This window comes from Saccopteryx bilineata, chromosome 5 (genome assembly GCF_036850765.1).
Source record: "Saccopteryx bilineata isolate mSacBil1 chromosome 5, mSacBil1_pri_phased_curated, whole genome shotgun sequence".
Taxonomy (NCBI): Eukaryota; Metazoa; Chordata; class Mammalia; order Chiroptera; family Emballonuridae; genus Saccopteryx; species Saccopteryx bilineata.
Window position 1 is genome coordinate 17,315,755 of NC_089494.1, and position 19,465 is coordinate 17,335,219.

Below are 19,465 nucleotides of genomic sequence, written 5' to 3' on the forward strand. Positions count from 1 at the left end.
CAAGCAGAGGTCCTTCCTGTGGGGGTCTTGGCATCCCCCAGAGTAAACAGGAGAGCCCACCAACACTGAGTCCCACAGGGGAGCCAGGCCACCTAATCGATGACTCTGAGAAAGGAATAGGGTCCTCCGTGCAAAGCCTTTCCACCAGGATCCTCTGCTCAGCCTCTGCCATCTGTGTTTGTCATCTGCTCTGCACACGTCTATGTTCTAGGTTTCTGCATTTGCTTTAATTTGGGTTAACTTGGCTTCTTATCAAAGTTCCTCTGAAATTCCGCCTGGCCTCGGCCAATCTCAGTGAAAAGGGATTTTGTCCTTAGGTCCTTAGGCGAGGGGAGTCCATCAGAAGCCCGATGCTGTTAGAAACCATGGTGGCGCCAGAGACCATGGGAGCCTGGGCGACTGAAATGAGATGCTTAAACCTGGGTGACAATCCGAAACAGCTGGAAGGGCGCAGCTCTTTCTTATGAACACAACAGCCTCCCAGTGATATCTGTCCCTTCTCTCCTGACCCTGTAGCTGTTGGCTTGAACACCTGGGAGGAAACTGGGAAGAGGATAAGAAAGAAGCTGGCTCCTGCAGAAATGGCTAATGGAGATGAGGAATCCCCGCTCTGGATGCTCACAGCCGCCTAGGGCTGGGAAACCCAAAGGAACCTCTCTGCCTCCCGTGTCTTCCAACGAGGATCTGAACGTGCTTGAATGGGATCTTTGACCACAGAGAATCCACCAGGTGGTAGGGCCTGTAGTGTGAGAGGGCGGCCACCAGAGGGCAACGCAGAGACAACCGCCACCACGCTCTGGTTGCCCAGCAACTGTGACGCAAAGGGCTCCCAGTTTGCACCCTCCTCAAGGCCCCCAGGTTATTTCTGGTTTAACAGACTGTTGCACAAGGAGTGGCCTCAGGAATCCCAGAACTGCTTCTCTTTTAAGCCGGGAGAATCTAAAATGGTCCAGGGACCCCAAGTCCAGCACCACCCTGGCGTCTCGGGGATTGGGCTACTGTCCCTGCTCCTCTGAATGCCAAGAATCAGAAAAAGAAGATAAACATGTCACATTCCCCTCTGTAGCTCCACAGCCACTGGGCAAGCTCTGATTTCCCTAGTGGCTAAAAACAGAGCAATCGCCTTCTTCTTTACCCCACCCCCCACCCCAGCCCTTCTAAACAGGGGCCAGGTGAAAGGCATGTGACCTTGAGCCAGGCCTTGAGCCTCCCCACTCCTCAGCTGCACTTGGAAGGGGCTAAGGAGGGTGATAAGGTCCAGCTCCGACCTTCTGTGGTCTTGACTCTCTCCCTTTCCCTCAAGAACTCTGTCCTCGCCTCAAACCTCTTCTCTGGTTTTGATGACCCTGAAAACAGAATTCTTCCAATTCTTCCAATTCCAGATGGATAAATAGGACCTGAGAAACCAGATACGGAACCAAGAAAGTGAGACAGACACAAGACAAGGGGTGTAGTTATAATGAGCTCAAAGCCGGTGCCGGTCTGGTCTGCGAAAGGGCCTGCGCGAGACAAGATCAGAGCCTCCGGCAGGGTCCGGGGCTTCCTTTGGCTGTGGCGTCAGTATGGTTCCAGGCATGTCTCTGGGTCGTGAGGAGCCCGCTGGCCCTGGGGCGGGCTCTGAGCGAGCCCGGGTGTCAGTCACTAAGGTGTCAGTGTCTCTGAAGGGCACCATGTAGGAGGGTCACACGGGCATGTGCAGTTCGTTGTATTCGTCCTGGCCGTCCTCATCGAAGTTTGGTTCAGCATCTTCCGAGTCCAGCTGCAGAAGGAGCAGAAGGTCGGCAGAGGCAGGGAAGCTGACTCACACCCCGCAGTTCCCCAGCTCCTGCCCCAGCCAGCAGCCCGCACTGTCTGCAGGGACAGTGATCCCCGATGCAAGCACTTCCCTTCGGCCAAAACTTCAGGTCACCCACCCCTCCAGTGACAACACCTAGTAACAATAATAATAAGAGGTACCACATGTGAAGGACTTTCCTGAGACCACCCCTAGATCTGGCAGTATACCTCTGTAGACCGTGATTAGATGGATGATTTTGCAAAAAAGATGTCCCTTCCTCTATGTGACAAAAACAAGGCTCAGGTGGATTTCAGCGCCACCACACTCCTCCTCGTCCCTCAGCTACGCGTTTGGTTCTGTGCACAGTCAGCACAGCTGTCTGCAGCCTTGTGCTCACTCCACGCCGAACCATCGTCCTCAGTGCCTTACCTGGACTAGCGTTTAAGCCTCCCAACAAGGGAGCGCCTACTATTAGCCCCATTACATAGATGAAAGTAAGAATTTCAGGCTAGGTAACTTGCATGCACTCACACAACTAACAGGCAGCACAGCAGGGGCTGGAACCCAGGTCTCCCCGATTCCAGGCCCCATCCACCCTATCCTGCCCGGAGTACCATCCTTACCGCCTGCAGCTCTCTGTCCTGGAAAACCCGGGGCAGAAGGCAACGCCTCAGAGGCACTGTGAGCAGCAGCAGGAAGGGGAAGGCGAGCGAGGCCGCCGTGGACTTGACCACCCAGAGCAGCGCGATGCAGCCCAGCTGGATGCAGGTGAACAGGTGCATCCGCCATGTCTTCACCTGGAATGGGAGGCAGCTCTCACCACACTCCCCCGCCCCCAGCCCTGGAGACTTGGCTCCCCAGGTCGCAACGTAACTTCATAGTCACCCTGTCCGTGTCCAACACAGGGACCCTCCAAGTCCCTTGCCATCACCCGTCTCCCCACCTCCGTCCCTCCTGTCCATACCTTGGTCACATAGGGCTGCTCAGGATGGTGCTTTGCTGGCATGAAGATGAGCAACAGACGCTGGGACAGCTGGATACCGGACAGTGAAGTGACCCCCATATACAGGAAAATCCCAAAGAGCACGGCCAATGGGATCTGGCGCAGCACCGCCCCCATGACGATGGACAGGCCTGGAGAGGGGGACACAGACCTGCCTGACCCCCGGGACAGCCCTGTGAGGGCAGATGGGCCCTGTGGGGAGGGGACATGGGCCATCTAACTGATCCGCTGAGCCTCATCACCATGAACAAGAGAAGATGGAACAGGATAGAGAACCAGGAAAGGACTCCGGCACAAGGAGGGGCAAGAAGCAGGGTTGGCAGGCAGGGCAGGGGCTAGAAAGGCCACGTTTGGAGATTCAGAAGGGACCTGGGCCAAGCCGGGAAGACAGAGTTGATTTAAGGGCTCAGGGTCCAAGGAGGCCAGGACCTTGCAAGGTGGACGCTCTCACCCACGAGGCTGGAGATGAGCACGCCGGTGACCCTCTGCTCCCGCACCTCCTGGATCTGGGGCTTCTCCCCAGGTGCAATGGCGGTGCGCATCACAGTCAGTGCGTTGACATGGGTGACCGAGCGGACGGTGGCAGCCGTGAGCCAGGGCAGCCCAAACAGCCCACAGAGTCCCCCCAGGGAGCCGATCAGAAGCAGGTCCAGGTGGAAGCCAGAGCCTTTGAGCAGCCTCCGCGCCTTCTGGCTGACAATGAGCCTACAGGGAGGGGACGGAGAGGGGGTGAGCGGGCCAGTGGCCGGGCCGGGCACACACTGCAGGGACGGTAGTGGGAGAAGCACACACAGAAAAGAGCTCTCCCAGGACCTGCCAGCTTCCTCTTTCACATTCCCAAATTCAAGTTCTCACACTGCAGCAGATTTAAGCCAAATCTCGAGTGTGGATGTTTAAACCACCACAAAAGCCAGATGCCAGGTCTCACCACGTTATTGTGGTTGAACCAAAACAAGAGGATGTGAGCATCACTAAGTGAGAGAGCAAACTGCCAGAGTCTCCTGGGGACTGTCAAGTGCCACCCTGCCAGAGGTGGTGGCACCAGGCAGATAGCATGTCACAGCGCCGTAGGGAGCCTGTCCCCTAGCCCCCAACCCCATCACTCTCTAGCCGTCTGCCCAGTGTCCCCCAGCCCTCTCACGCAGTGATCTGTGTCTCCATGAAGATCAGGATGAGGACCAGAAGGGCGGGGACAGCCGCTGCCACCATCATCCAGGGCGGGAAAGGGCGGGCACTGCCCAGAGGCGGGATGAACCATGTCCGCTTATGGGGGGAGGTCACGGAGAGCCCTGTGGGCACTGTCAGCTTCTGCACGGCCAGAAGGAAGACAGGGCTCAGGGACACTGCCTCCTCGTGCTAGGAACCCACGCAGTCGCTGCTCCCACCAACTTGTGTGCCCCCAGTACCAGGACTCCAGGGAACCGGGTGTGAACAGGTTCAGGCGAACTAGTTTTATATCCTCCAAAGCTGCTTTCAAGGGTCCGGTATAGGGCAGAGACATGACATACCTTCTCCCAGACCCCCAGAACTGCCAGGAAACCTACCATGATGTCACCTGTCCTTCTGCCCCCAGCGCCATACTTGTTCTCCCAGGAGTCATGCGTTAAGGGTCACACATGGCCTCAGAGCCCCCGGGTGGCCTCCTGAGCAGGCCACTTCTGAAGCCCCCGTTCATCCATCCCAGTGTGGCCCCAGCGGGTCACTGCCACTCCACTAGGAAAGATGGGTTCCAGCCCTGATCTCGGCTTCCGGGGCAATGGGGACATGTCAAAGCCCGCCTCTCAAGGCCCTGGGGTGAGAACCAGCTGCCGAGGGGGTCGGGGTTCACTCACCTGAGTGTAGGTGTCCGTGATGGAGTAATCCACCAGGACCATCACCAGAATGGAGATGGGAATGCCGAAATCCCCGATGATGCGGCGAGCCTGAGGGGAGGAGAGCAGAGACAGAGGTGAGGGGGAGACGAGCGGAGACAGAGGTGAGGGGGGAGACGAGCGAAGACAGAGGTGAGGGGGGAGACGAGTGAAGACAGAGGTGAGGGGGGAGACGAGCAGAGACAGAGGTGAGGGGGGGAGGAGTAGAGACAGAGGTGAGGGGGGAGACGAGTGAAGACAGAGGTGAGGGGGGAGACGAGCAGAGACAGAGGTGAGGGGGGGAGGAGTAGAGACAGAGGTGAGGTGGGGACGAGCAGAGACAGAGGTGAGGGGGGAGACGAGCAGAGACAGAGGTGAGGGCGGAGACAGGTGAGGGTGGAGACAGAGGTGAGGGCGGAGACGAGCGGAGACAGAGGTGAGGGGGGAGACTAACGGAGACAGAGGTGAGGGGGAGACAGAGGTGAGGGTGGAGACGAGCGGAGACAGAGGTGAGGGCGGAGACAAGCGGAGACAGAGGTGAGGGGGGAGACGAGCGGAGACAGAGGTGAGGGCGGAGAGGAGCGGAGACAGAGGTGAGGGGGGAGATGAGCGGAGACAGAGGTGAGGGCGGAGAGGAGCGGAGACAGAGGTGAGGGCGGAGACGAGCGGAGACAGAGGTGAGGGGGGAGACGAGCGGAGACAGAGGTGAGGGGGGAGACGAGCGGAGACAGAGGTGAGGGGGGAGGAGAGCGGAGACAGAGGTGAGGGGGGAGACGAGCGGAGACAGAGGTGAGGGGGGAGACGAGCGGAGACAGAGGTGAGGGGGGAGGAGAGCGGAGACAGAGGTGAGGGGGGAGAGGAGCGGAGACAGAGGTGAGGGGGGAGACGAGCGGAGCCAGAGGTGAGGGGGGAGAGGAGCGGAGACAGAGGTGAGGGGGGAGACGAGCGGAGACAGAGGTGAGGGGGGAGACAGAGGTGAGGGCAGAGACGAGCACGGGCTGCTGACCCCAACCCCTCCTGGGTCCACGCTGGTCGGGAAGTTCCCCAACCTGTCCCTTTAAGCCCCGTGAGTGCCAGCCAGCCCGGGCAGGCGTACCTCTTCTGATTACACTTCTCTGAGGCTTCGGGAGGGGGGGGGGGCTACACAGATTTGCTTTAGGCCCAGGGACTGCCCAGGAGAAGGGGGCAGCCCTGCTCTGGAGTGGAGCTGACAGTGACAGCAGGACGAGAGGAGTCCCACAGGGGCTCCACAGGCCCCCGCCAGGCAGCCACACACCTTGCCCCCCAGGAAGCGGCTGTTCCTGAACTTGCGCAGGAAAAAGGCGATGAGGAAGGTCCCAAGCATGAGGATGAGGGACAGCAGAGCCGTGTTGGGCTGGTTCCTCGGGCCTGGCGGCCCCTCAGTGGGGGTCAGAGCACTCCCGTTCAGGTCCAGCCTAGCCTCCAGTGTCCCCTCCGGGGGGTAGGAGGGCAGCAGCGGGTGCTCTGTGAACACCTGTGTGGATTACAAGGTTGCCCTCGTGCTCACCTGGACAGGTAACCCTGAGTTCATCACCACCATACACCTGCAGGGGAAAAGGCTGGCCCCTCACCTGCTTGACCAGACAACAGCAGCACAGGACGTCCAACTACATCTCTCACACACACACACACACACACACACCCCTCTACGAAAGGTGATCCAAGGACACGCAGCCCCACAGTACTGACAGGGACCATACCTGTGCAGGTGAATCCTGGAGTTCTGACCAACCCCTATGGGTTTGATTCCTTCCCCTTAGGCTCAGATCTAAACCAGGGTGTCCTGGACCCCCCTGCCCACACCCCACAGAGTCCCCTCCTTGAGCCCACTGCCCCAATGCTCCATGCCACCCCTCCCACACTCTTCTCCCAGGGCCCTGCCCACCGCCACCTGCACCTGCCCGCCCCCAGGACCTCTGTGGCCCGCCACCTTGTAGAGCTTGTGGAAGGTCTCGTAGATGAAAATGAGCGAGATGAGGAAGGCGAAGATCTCCTGGGTGAAAGGCGAGATGTAGCGGACCAGGAAGCTGCCCTCCGCGGCCACCAGAGCCACGACAAAGACCACCAGCCAGAGGCCAACCCACACCCGGCCGGTGAGGTACTCCAGGTCCTGGGATTGGCAGAACTGGCAGCCAGGAGGGAAGGGTGGTTACCCACAGCTGTCTGCCCTGGACATCAGGGTCCCGTGGGATGAGGAGTGGGGGGGGGCAGTTAACTCCAAGGGGGAGGCGGGAGAGAGAGCAAGGACCTATCACCTGGGCTGAGGGACCAGGGAGGGGCAGGTGATCCCTGGGGAGGAGCGGGAAAGGGCTGTCACCTTGAAGAAGGCTTCTTCAAAGACCAGTAGTGGCCCTGAGAAGCCAACCACAAGCAGGGGCTGGGCCCCCAGCAGAGAAAAGAGGACTCCAAGCACAGCCGTGGACACAATAAGCTCAGACACGCCCATCAGCCCTTCGGTCTTCTCCCCTGGGGAGGGCAAGGGTCAGCGGGATGGCTCCGGCCTGGCCCTACCTGCCCCCTCTTATCTAGCTTACCCTAACCAGGAGACCCAACAAGAATGGAGCAGCTCCCCGGAGTGATGCATAGGGCCCCCTCACTGACCCCATACCTCCTGCCCCTCACCACCTGTCCCCCAAGGCGATCATGGGACCTCCACCTCTTCTCACTGTATACTCCCCCAAAAGTGGTCCTGGGAATCTCCTGACCCAGCAGCTCAGGCTGGTCGCACTGAAGACTACCACTGCTCGCCTGTAAGCCCCTAAAGAGGCCACTGGGACACCCTGACCCAGGAACCTTGCAGGCGACACTGAGCCCCCTTGCCTGTGCCCCCCGCCCCCTCACCTAGCAGCCCCCCGAAGGTAATGGCAGGGCTGAGGGCAGCGAAGTAGATAAAGAGCACGGCGGCCACGCACTGGGAGTGCAGAGCATCGCGCAGGTCGCTGGGGTAGTGCGGGTACCGGCGCTTCACGTCCCGGACAAGCCCCCCAAACACCAAGCCAGTCCGCTGCAGGGGGTCATCTTCAGGGGTCACCTCAGAGCCCCCCAATTCCACCAACAGCTCTGGGGAACAAGGGGCTGCTGGAACACAGACCACTCCCCCGCTGCTTGGAGACCCTCAATCCTTCCCAGCCTGGCCCCTGGGGCAAGGGACTGGGAGCTGCGTCAGGACTCCGGGAGTCAGGACGGAGCTGGGGTCATAGCCTTAGAAGCTAGGGGGGAAGAGAGGGGGGGAAAAGGGGGGGAGAAAGGGGGAAAGAAAGGGGGAAAGAAAGGGGGGTGGAGGGGGAAAGAAAAGGGGGAGTTCCAGGACCCCAAAGAGTCTGACCTTTCCCAGGAGCCACATAGCCTCCCTGAGTGGTCATCTCGACTTTGGTCTGCTCGCGCTCTCGCCGCTTCTTCAGCAGCTCGCGCTGGAAGGCGGCCACGGAGCGCAGCAGGTCCCGGCCCTCCACCTCGGACGGGGGGATCACGATGCTGCCGTCCAGGAACTCGCTGATGGCGTTCAGGAGGTCCTGCCGGTCATCGGCCTGGTAGGCGGCCTCATGAAACAGCTGGAGGCAGGAAAGCAGGGACTGAGCTGACCGAGGGAGCCCCTGGGCAGGGGCTTCGGGGAAGGGGCGTCAGAACATTCGGCCACATACACGGGCCCAGTCCAGCTGTCAAAATTCCGACTCACTCACGGGTCCTGCTGGCCAGCAAGCAGCCACAGCCCTGAACACTGTCCCCTCCAAGTGCCCTCTATTCTTGTGGGAGCCTCCAGACTTTTCCACAATGCAACAACTACCAGGGGCAACACCAGGCACTGCAGGGGCCTCCGGGACCATGCTGATCGGAGAGTGCCCATGTCCTGTAGGTTGGTAAGTATTTTTGTTTTTTTTTAACAGAGACAGAGTCAAAGAGGGATAGATAGGGACAGACAGACAGGAATGGAGAAAGATGAGAAGCATCAATCATTAGTTTTTTGTTGCGACACCTTAGATGTCCATTGATTGCTTTCTCATATGTGCCTTGACCGTGGGGCTACAGCAGACTGAGTAACCCCTTGCTCGAGCCAGCAACCTTGGGCTCAAGCTGGTGAGCTTTGCTCAAACCAGATGAGCTCGCACTCAAGCTGGCAACCTCAGGGTCTCAAACCTGGGCCCTCAGCATTCCAGTCCGACGCTCTATCCACTGCGCCACCGTCAGGCAGGTTGGTAAGTATTTCAAACATCACTCTCCTATCAAAACCCAAAAGAAGCCACAGCAAAAACCAACATATCCAGCCCATTCAGGTCTCACGTCACATCCAAAACCTGGCGGTCTGGGCTGCTTCTCCCCTGTTTCCCCCTCCCCCCTCCCACAGCACCCGCTGTGGGAGGCTCCCTTTTCTGCCCTCGGCCAACAGCCCTCTGTACCACTCCAAAGCACTGCTGCCACCCAGGAGGGCCTCTAGCACCCTTGCACCCATGGGTACCCTGAGGGCAGTGAGAGGGACAGGGGACACGGAGGGACAGGGGACACAGAGGGCCCAGGGGGACAGGCCTGGAATGCCCAGCCCGGGGGCTGCAGGACCAACCTTATCAGACATGAGGGTGGCAATGGAGCGCCCAAGTTCGTGATAGTCAGTGCTCGTCTGGTTTGGCCCGAGCATCACGAAAAGGAAGCGAACCGGCACAGGGACCTCAAGCACAGACTCCAAGAGGACGGCCTCATTCAGCCGCACGAAGGCCGCTGCTGGCTGCTCCAAGAAAGGCACGCAGCCTGTGGGGAGAGGAAGGCGTAGGGCGCTGGGCTCGGGGAGCGGTCAAGGCCGCTGTGTCCAGCGGGGCAAGTTGTGCACTGCACAAGGAGACCCCATTCTAAAGGAGACTTACTCACTTATATGTCTGTGTAGTTATCACAATTTACCAACAGGTGGAAATAAAAGGTCGTAAGGAAAGGGCGCCTTTTACTAATTCTCATAAAAGTGCTCTACGGACAAGCAGTTGTCCAAAAACTGGAAGGGAAGCAGGCAGAGGACTGGGGAAGACAGGGCTGGAGACAAGACAGGTTGGGAGGGGCAAGCAGAGGCAGGGAGGGGCAGGGAGGGGCAGGTGGGGGCCAGAGTGTGGATGGACGAGGCAGCCCGCGGGCCAGAGCTCAATAGACACGCGGAGCACAGCCCCCCCCCCCACTGCGTGCCCTGTGCCCCACCCCAGTGCCCCGTGCCCCGCCCCCGGCGTCCTGTGCCCCGCCCCCGGCGTCCTGTGCCCGGAGCCCCGCACCTGTCCTTCCTTACCCACGAGCACCACCGTAGCCTCAGCATCCTCGGGGATCTTCTCCAGTAGCTTCAGGCTTTTCCCCCGGTGGCTGTCTCCTCCGGGCAAGTGGAGGGGCTTCTGAGGACGCAGAACTGGAATAGGGCTGGGACCCAGACCCGAGGCCGTGGCAGGCCCTCCCTTCCCTTGGTCCAGCCCTGGACTCTGCCCTCCAGCCCCTGGATCTTCTTTATCCCGCCCGCCAGGGGAGCGACTGTTGATGATGCACCTCACACCAGAAGGAGGCCCAGCCAGGGTCTGGACCCCTCCTCCCAGCCCCCACAACCACTTCAGCCTTCTCTTGTTTAAGCAGCTCCCACTGAAACCTCCTGTTTCTCCCAAGCAGGGGCTCCTCGGGCATGTGCCCCTAAAGATGCGCCCTCAGGCCTAGTCTGGGGCCAGGCAGCCCACCTGCCTGACCCACTCAACGAGGCATCACTGGGCTGCACTGAAACTGGAAGCCCTCTCAGTCCCCCAAGCCAGGGCAGAGTAAGGCGACTGACCTCCTTGGCATCCGGGTCATGAGGCCAGAGTGGGGCTGGTTCCCCGGGCTCATCGGCCATGGTCGGCACCGCCCCGTCAGGGCCGTGACTGGGAGTGGGGTGGTGATTCCCCAGGACCGAGTTCATGCTGGAGCTGGACGTGTTTCGGGGAAAGAAGCCACTGTCCTTGTCATCATTGGGGTGGCTGGAGAAAGGGCGGAGGGGCAAGGCAGGTTAGGAGGGGAGGCTTTGATGGCCTGAGTCAGGAGGAAGGGAGAAGTGGAAGGTCAAGGTCTCTGTCCCTCTGCCTTAGTGCAAGAAAGAACTTCCTAATGGTGAGTGCTGTCCAAAGATGAGTCAGGAATGACCTCCCCGTCCCTTGGGTACTCGAGCCGAGGCTGGAAAAGCCACACAAGAGGGTCTTTGCACACGAGAGCCCCCGTCTCGGGCACCCCACCCTGGAACCTGTGCTTCAGCAGCAGGGTGCGCAGGACGCTGGCCCTGTCCTCCGGCCGGATCTGGTCAGACACAATCATGGTCTCCACCACGAGGTGTGCGATTCCCGGCAGCGTGGTCTGCTCTAGGTCCAGCAGGGCAGCTCCTGGGGGCACAGTCAGAGGAGGGGACATGGTCCCATCGGACAGGAAGCAACCAGCCCCCAGCTGCCTTCTCCCCAGGGCACACGTGCTGGGAGAGCCAAACACACGTGCACCCAGGCAGATACACAATTCCACGCGGCCACGGCCCAGGGAGGGAAGTCATTTGTTGGTTTGTTGCACGTAGACTGATGTCTACTATGCCCCAGGTACAGTGCCAGGCACCAGGGGTCCAGCCCTGCCCCTCAGAGCTTACAGCTCTGCGAGCACTTGGACTCCACATCCCAAAAGCGGCAGCCGGAACTCACTTGGGCCTAGGACTCCAGGGAGTAGTCCCCAGGAGTTGGGCAGCCTGGCACAGGCTCCGTAGTCTTTGAAGAGGGCATGCAGCCCCTGGGCCAGCCTGCAGGGCCCCTACCGTGGGCGAGGGTCCTCCTAAGGTCCAGCAGGCTGCGGAAGGAGAGCGAAGCCACGTGGGGCTTCCCCCAGCGCTCTGTCTCCTCCTCCACGTCCTCCTCGAACTTGATCCAGCGCGCCGTCTCCCGCCAGTGGGGCTCCTGGCTGCGGTCCAGCATCAGCTCGTTCAGCTCCACAAACACCTGGGGTGGGAGCCAGGGGCCACCGGGTGGGACACGGCGACAGGGCAGGGCAAGGGAGTCTCCGGGGAACAAGGGCAAGAGGAAGCTACAGGCTCCCGCTCCCAGGTCCTCTACCTCGTGAGGCCGCCGGTCTAGCTGCTGCTTCTTCTTCCTGTGCAGGATGGGGGCCACACCGCCGGGGCTGCCCCTCCCACCCTGGGTCCGAGACGGCTTCTTCACCAGGTGCCGCCGCACGCCAGGGTTGTCCTCCAGCCGGTGACCTGTGGTGAAGGTGGGCTTGGCAGTCCCGGGGGTCTAGCTTGGGGCCTTGGGGTCATGGGGTCATGAGCAGCCCCTCTAGCCCCCTGCTCTGCCCAGCCAGTCACCCAGGGGCCAGCCAGTGTGACCACCTTGTTCAATGTACCTATTTCATAGATAAGGAGACCGAGGCCCAGAGAGGAAGAAGGACTAGCTCAAAGTCACACAGGGGAGCACTAACCAAGCCACAGAAAGTCAGTCCACAGGCCCTGCCATGGCCACTGCCTCTCACTCTGGAGTGCCACGACCCACATTGAGTCGCCAGGACCCAAGCCCCCAGCACCTTCCCCAAGCCTCTCTCTGCTCCCACATCTAACCCCGTAGGGACACAGCCAGCCAGAGTCAAGCAGGCCCTCTCCCTTCCTCCCCCCCCTTCCAGGCCAACAGCCCATTTACTCACAAGCTGGTCCCCCTGCCATGGGGCTCAGCTGGTCCCTGGTAGACTCCCACAGGTCACAGTCCTCAAGGTCCAGCACAAACATCTCTAAGTCCTCTGAGGCCAGCAAGTCCCGAGGGCCCAGAGCTGGAGCCACCCCGGAACCCCAGCCCTCGGCATCCCGAGGCCCGGGGCTCAGCACCCCATCGGGCTCTGTGACCCCCCGCAGCTGGCTCGTCATTCCCCGGACAGTGGTCGAGGCCTCAGCCCCTGCTCCAGCCCAGAGCCACGGCTCTGCTGAGAGGCGGGAGCCCAGGCGGCACTGGTCTGCACAGCCAGAGCTGGAGACAGCCGGGTCTCTGGATCCCAGCTCCCTAGGTCTCCAGACCACTCCAGGCCGCTCTCAGCCCCAACCTGGATCTGTAAACACGCCCTCCCCCTGACCCTCCCACCCCCCCCCACCCCCCACCCCACCCCCACCCCCGCCACCACTGCTCCTGCCATCGGATTGTTCCTGTCCCTGTCCTCAGGCTCTGGCAACATTCCATGACGTATTCAGCTCAAAGCCCTCCTCCCCGCCCCCACCCACACACGGGTTCTAAGAGGCAGGCAGGCGGGTCTGTAATGCCTCTGGCCTGGGCACAGAGCCCTGTGGGTGCTGACAGGTGGCACAGAAACCAGGCCTGATAAGACGGAAAGAATGTGCCGAGATCACAGCCAGGCCCGCCAAGGGTGGTGGGTCGGGGTGACAGGGCGGGCCCCTGATACGGGAGAAGTAGGGCCTGACAGGGTAGCTCAGACCCGGGGGGCTGGCTAAGGGTAAGAGGAGTCTACCCTGAGAAGAAGCAGGAAATATAATGATATTTCCAAATATCACATGGCCAGGGGGCTGCCTTATTCTGGGGCCGACTCAGAGGACAGAATCAGGATGGAAGGGCAGAGGAGTCGTAAAGGGAAACCTCAGCTCTGGAAACTAGAGCTCAGAAGTAGTGAGCTCTGGCTTGGTTAGGGAGTGAGCTCCCCGTCACTGACCACTTTGCAGCAGACAGGGATATTAAAAAGGGGGGCTCAGCCCCGGGGTGGGGAAAACACAGAGCCTCTCCAAGGTCCCTCACAGGCTCAGTGCTCACGGGAGTGCGCTGAGGGGGCTGGCCCAGGGTGTCACTCACTCTTCATGTCGTCCAGGTCCGCGGAGCCCAACATCTGGGCCTCCGCCTCATCGGTGGGCACCCGCTGCTCTGGGCCACCCAGGCTGCCCAGGGCACTGCCTGGGCACAGCCGCTCCCGCAGGTCATAGCTGGCTGACGGGCTCCAGGGCCGGCTCTTCTCTCCAGCGACCCGGGAGGCCTGGGCTCGGGGGCTGGCGGAGCTGGGGAGGCAACAGGCAGCCTTGGACTTGATAGGGAACCACAGTGGAGATGGACCAGGTTAGGGGGTTCCTTTGCCTCCAGCTTGGGGCAAGGCCTAGAGTGGCCCCCTGGGCACTAGACACAGGCTCCTCTTGGCACAACAGAAAGCTCACTTCTACCTTCCTGGCCCCATCACACTGGCCCCCCTTCCTCTTGATCCCCGGCCTCCCTCTCTCCTAGAAAACACTTTCCCTTCTGGCCCTTTGATTCTGCCTCCTTGCCCACCATGTGGACAGGGAGGGGCACCCCTCGTACCCCTCCCCCCCCTCCCCATCTGCTCTGGGGACAGAGGTGAACATACTCCCCGGATCAGGAAGGAGCCTAGGACCTCCCCTGGGCTGGAAGCCAGTACCTGACAGAGTGCTGGGGGCTTTTGTCAGAACGAGGGACCCCTGAGGACAGGGGCTTGGTGAAGGCAGCCCTCGCGAGCAGGCTGGGACTGTCATCCTCGTCACTTCCAATGGAGAACTGTGGACAAGCCAGACATATCTTGAGCCCCTGGCCCGACGCAGCCACAGGCTGGCCCAGGCCTCCCTCTGCCCTCCCCCTGAGCAGCCAGCCCTCCTTCAGGGCAGAGCCTTACCTTCGCTTTCTGTGGGGACCCTGAGGGAGGGGGCTCCACAGGCTCTGCCTCAGATTCCCCTTCCTCTTCCTCCTCCTCCTCCTCTTCCTCCTCCATGCCAACTCCCCCCTCCTCCTGGATGGGAGGGGTCCCCTCCGAGGGGGCAGCAGAAGTTTTTTCCTTCTTCTTCCTCCTGGTTTGCCGGGCAGAGGTGGGGGGCAGTCGCCGCAGCTTGTGGGATGGAGGCAGGCGCACCGAGAGCGGGTGGTGGGTGTGGTGGGATGTGTGCCGGTGAACTGGGGGTGCAGGAGAGCCAGTTGGGGCCCCTGTAGCAGTAGGGGCCCCCATACCACCCAAGGGAGACACACCTTATTCTAGTTCAAGGCCTTAAACAAGGGCACCCTAGTCCTTCTGCCAGAGCCAGGCTGCCCCTAACACCTGTGTCCCTGTTCTGTCATTGGTGAGGCCTGGTGGAGTGGGGGAACTGGAATAATGGAGAGGGAGAGTCATGAAAGAGTGGGTGGGGGAACAGGAGGACATAATACAGCAAAGAAGGGGAAGCAGTCAGAGAGCTGAGGGGGGAGAAGTGGGGGAGAGGTGGGGGAGAGGTGGGGGGAGAGGGGAGGAGAGGTGAGGGGAGAAGTGGGGGGAGAGGTGGGGGGAGAGGTGAGGGGAGAGGTGGGGGGAGAGAGGAGGAGAGATGGGGGAGAGGTGAGGGGAGAGGTGAGGGGAGAGGTGGGGGGAGAGAGGAGGAGAGATGGGGGAGAGGTGAGGGGAGAGGTGGGGGGAGAGGGGAGGAGAGGTGAGGGGAGAAGTGGGGGGAGAGGTGGGGGAGAGGGGAGGAGAGGTGAGGGGAGAAGTGAGGGGAGAGGTGGGGGGAGAAGTGAGGGGAGAGATGGGGGGAGAAGTGGGGGAAGAGGTAGGGGGAGAGGTGGGGGAGAGGTGGGGGAGAAGTGGGGGGAGAGGTGGGAGGGGGAAGAAGTGGGGGGAGAGGTGGGGGAGAGGGGAGGAGAGGTGAGGGGAGAAGTGAGGGGAGAAGTGGGGGAGAGGTGGGGGAGAGGTGAGGGGAGAGGTGAGGGAAGAGGTAGGGGGAGAGGTGGGAGAGAGGTGGGAGAGAGGTGGGGGAGATGTGGGGGAGAAGTGGGGGAGAGGTGGGGGAGAAGTGGGGGAAAAGGTGGGGGAGAAGTGGGGGGAAAGGTGGGGGAAAGGTGGGGGAGAGGTGGGGGGAGAGGTGGGGGGAGAGGTGAGGGAAGAGGTGGGGGAGAGGTGGGGGGAAAGGTAGGAGAGAGGTGGGGGGAGAGGTGAGGGGAAAGGAGGGGGGAGAGGTGGGGGAGAGGTGAGGGGAGAGGTGGGAGAGAGGTGGGGGAGAGGTGGGGGGAGAGGTGGGGGAGGGCTAAGGGTATGGCAGAGCCTTGAGGAAGATGAAGGTCACTAGGGAGGCCTCGGGCCCATTCCCTACATCTCCTCTGCGACTGAGACCCGGCTTCCCTGGCAGGTGGACAGGCAATGGGTGAGCGAGGCAGGATGACTTAACATGGCATGGTGGCCCAGCACAATGTCCAGCACAGCATCCAGCACAAGATGGCACTGGGTGACCAAGCCAGTGGTGAGCACGGTGATGGTGGCAATGAAGGTGATGGTGGTGAGGGTGGCCACAGCAGGGGTCCCCAGGCTACCCACACTCAAAGTCCCGCTCGCTGTAGCTGCGACTGGGCTTCTCGGGGTCCCAGGCTGGGGGCTTGCTGATGAGATCCCCAAACCTGCTCACAGCCAAGGTCTTGCCCAAGTCATCGTCCTCCTCCTCCATGTCTGGACTCAGAGGGGGCTCCTCCAAGGGCACCCGGACCTGCAGGCTCAGAGAGCTCTCCTAAGGAACCTGGATCCATGGCTGCCCCACACCCGCCCCAACTCCAAGCCCAAAGGTGGATGCCTGGGAGGCCAGCAGTCTCCATCTTCCACCCCTTCCTCCAGGGCCCAGGCTCCCAGCTTGGGGAGATGGGCCAACAGACCTGAAAAATACCGAAAGACCCCCTCTTTCTTCATACCACCTAGCCCAGCTCCACCCTAGACCTAGGGGGTCCAACAGTCAGCCTGAGGGTACCCCTCTCCTCCTGGGGGTCTCTCCCCTTCCTCAGCCCCCAGCCCCATACGTCAGTCACCTGCGGTAGGGGGGAGGCGCCCCCGGGCGGCGGGATCACTCCGTTGGCCATGGCTGGCGAGGCGGTTTGGGAGGCTTTTGCTCACTGGGGCACCCGTGACCCGGGTGAGAAGAAGGGGGCGCTGCGGAGACCTAGTGGGGAGCCCTTGGGGAGGAAGGCAGGGTCAGGATCCTCGCTGGGCCATCCTCGCCCCATCCCAGGAGCCCGATCCTCCGCCCACCCGAGCGCCCTACCAAGGCCCTGCCACGCCCGGGACACCCTGGGCCGGCGGCGCCCCGCCCCTCCCTGCGGTACCTCGGTGCTCCAGGGCATGTGGGGCCCCGGCAGGCCTCCGCACCCCATCTCCCTCCCGCTCTCGCTCCGGGGCCTGTCACCGCGCAGGGCCGGGCGGCCGGGGGCGCCCGCAGCGGGCAGCGGAGGCGAGCCGGGCCGGCCGGGCAGACGCAGGCGCCGGAGCCCACAGCCCGCGGCTCCACCTCCTCGCCGCTCGGCTCCGCGGCTCCGCCGCCGCCGCTGCCCCGCCGCCGCCGCTGCCCCCACCGCAGGGCCGCACAATGGAAGCAGGCGGGCGTTGACTCACCCCGCCCCAGCCACGGTGGCCGCCCCCGGCAGACTGGCCCCGCAGCACCAGCACCCCGCCAGCCCTTTCTCCTGGTGTCCCACCCAATGCTGGGGGTGGGGGCACGTCCCTCCTGTCCCACAATCCCCAGATTCCCTCCCCCACCTTGCTTTTAGCCTACCCTCCTCTCGAGAGCCCCAGAGGCGACCCCTCCGCAGACAAAGGCCCCTCCAACCTTGAGAACGGAGTTCACAGCACAGGGAAGCACCCACCACCTCCCCCTTCAGTCCCAATATAGCCCCATATACCTGGCTTCTGTCGCCAGGCACCGCCCCACATTGACCTTGGTACAGTAGCGCTCCCCACTCCCTCCGCCCCAGCCCCAGCCCCAGCCTCCGTTTCCCCACCTGTAGCCAGCAGGGCCTGGAGTAAGAGCGTTCCAAAGTTCCATGGCTCTGAGATTCTGTGGCTGTTTCCATAAATCCTCTCCCGGTCTCCCGCTCCCTGAGGTCACAGCTCCTCTTCCAATATGCCTTGAGGCCACGTCCTGAATCCTTAGGAACACAGAAGAGGATGTCAGGGGAGAAATGGGGGTGGAGCTGATGGCCAGGAAGGTGGAACTGGCCAGGCCCGGGAGAGGGAACCCACTCCTGGCCAGGATGGTACTCTTATGAGAGGGAAAAGTTGAACACTGTGACCTTGGATATGTCATTTACCCTCTCAATCCCTGCCCTCGGCTGGGTCTCAGCTCAACCCAAAGGGACATTTTTCTACTAGAGTCGCACAGGGAGACTGGGGGAGGGTGACTAGTGTCCCTGGAACACCCACTTTGCTTTAGGCCCGAAGCCGCATGCTCCAGACCCATATCAGCCTTCCCACAAGGGAGCTTCGGAGACACCTGTTAGCCTGCCAATTCACAGTGTAGAGGAGGTGACTGCCCAGGTCACAGCCATTTAAGTGCTGCATACCTGTTTCACTGACAGGGATGAGCTTGGCCGCCTGGTCTCACAGGTGCTAAGAAGGTGACACAAGAGGCCAGTGTAGGAGTCAGCATAAGTAGAACATGTGACCGGTAACCCAAATCTCGGGATGTTGAGACCATCCGTTAAGGATAGAAGTGTGTTCCCTGAAAATTCATATGTTGAAGTCCTAATTCCCCGTACCTCCAACTGTGACCTTATTTGGAAACAGCATAGTTCCAGATGAAGTCATACTAGGGTAGAATGGCTCCTTTTCCAATATGACTTGTGTCCTTAGAAAAAAGAGACTTTGGGTGCAGATGTGCTCAGGGAGAATGCCCTGTGAAGACTGGAGCTTTGTGGCCCCAAGCCAAGAACTACCAAAAACTGGGAGAGAGGCCTGCAACAGAGCCTGCCGAGGGAACATGGTCCTGCTGACATCTTTTTTTTTTTTTTTTAAGTGGGAGGCAGGGAGGCAGCAAGACAGGCTCTTCTTACTGGCACCTTACCAGGATCCACCCAGAAAGCCCTCTATGGGGCAACATTCTGCCCATTTGGGGCTAGCTCCGTTGCTTAGCAACTGAGCTATTTTAGCACCTGAGGCAAGGCCATGGAGCCATCCTCAGCACCCAGGGCCAACTTGCTCAAGCCATTCGAGCCTTGGCTGGGGGGGAGGGGGGAGGGGGGGAGAAGCAGATGGTCACTTTCCTGTGTGCCCTGACAGGGAATCAAACCCAGGACTTCCACACGCCATGCTCATGCTCTACCACTGGGCCAACCAGCCAGGGACCCTGCTTGCTCTCAGACTTCCAGCCTCCAGATCTGTGAGATAATAAGTTTCTGATGTTTAAGCCACTCCACTTGCAGAACTTTGTTACGGCGGTCCCACACACTAATACACCGTCCTAATCCTTGATTGCTCTGAGCCAGGTAATTTGGTTCCAAGTCTCCTCACTGAGTGTTGTTTGGGAGGAAGCTTCACTTCAGCAGAGATAAGCAAGGGCCTTGGAGCCTTTCCCAGTGGGGACATTAAAGGGCTCTTCAGTCTTCAGTCTACCTTCTACAGCTGGGTTATGGCCCCAGTCCCTGTCTTCTACCCAGTAAATTCGGACAGCAGCAACTTTAATACCAAGACAGCCTGAGGTGGGTCTAGCCAACCTGGGACCTCATGAACTGGGCTCTGCACATTGATGTCTTCTGGGCATCACTTGGCTCGTCCTCTGAGGCCCCGCAACAGGTCCTGCTCTTCCTGAAACCCTGACTCCCATCCGCTTCCCAGCTGGGGACTCCCCGACCCCATGTGCTGTCAGCAGCTTTGGTCTCGAGCCTGGCCAGTCCCTTCCTCTATCCCCTATGCCACGGGGTGATGGAGTACAGTCTCTGTGGAAGGGTCTGATGAACTCAGACAGCCAAGTTCATCTCTCCTTTCAGGGTGGAGATGCTGACAGCTACCAGTTGTCAGTTGTTTCATACCAGCTCATCTGATTAGACATCAGTGTACACTTCCATCATTCCTACTCAGGTCTCCTGACATCCTGGA

At 60.8% G+C, this 19,465-nt stretch overlaps 1 protein-coding gene across 6 annotated transcripts; it reads right to left on the bottom strand.

The window, feature by feature from the left end:
- Positions 1 to 1,442: 1,442 nt before the first annotated feature.
- Positions 1,443 to 17,471, bottom strand: SLC4A3 (solute carrier family 4 member 3). 6 transcript variants are annotated; one of them, XM_066279209.1, is made up of 23 exons: positions 17,374 to 17,471; positions 16,408 to 16,551; positions 15,929 to 16,094; positions 14,270 to 14,544; positions 14,039 to 14,154; positions 13,447 to 13,646; positions 11,719 to 11,864; positions 11,424 to 11,604; positions 10,875 to 11,010; positions 10,431 to 10,614; positions 9,909 to 10,008; positions 9,207 to 9,391; positions 7,977 to 8,202; positions 7,493 to 7,711; positions 6,969 to 7,117; positions 6,582 to 6,776; positions 5,907 to 6,125; positions 4,613 to 4,702; positions 3,922 to 4,088; positions 3,232 to 3,485; positions 2,742 to 2,911; positions 2,401 to 2,574; positions 1,443 to 1,759 (listed from the first exon to the last, which is right to left on the bottom strand). In XM_066279209.1, exons 2-23 carry the CDS (start codon positions 16,456 to 16,458, stop codon positions 1,682 to 1,684), a joined length of 3,681 nt encoding a protein of 1,226 aa, XP_066135306.1. In that variant the 5' UTR covers positions 16,459 to 16,551; positions 17,374 to 17,471; the 3' UTR covers positions 1,443 to 1,681. The 6 variants fall into 6 exon arrangements, with proteins under 6 accessions (XP_066135306.1, XP_066135307.1, XP_066135308.1 ...); XM_066279210.1 differs by lacking the exon at positions 17,374 to 17,471 and adding an exon at positions 17,148 to 17,201; XM_066279211.1 differs by lacking the exon at positions 17,374 to 17,471 and adding an exon at positions 16,988 to 17,004.
- Between the last annotated feature and the right edge of the window lie 1,994 nt (positions 17,472 to 19,465).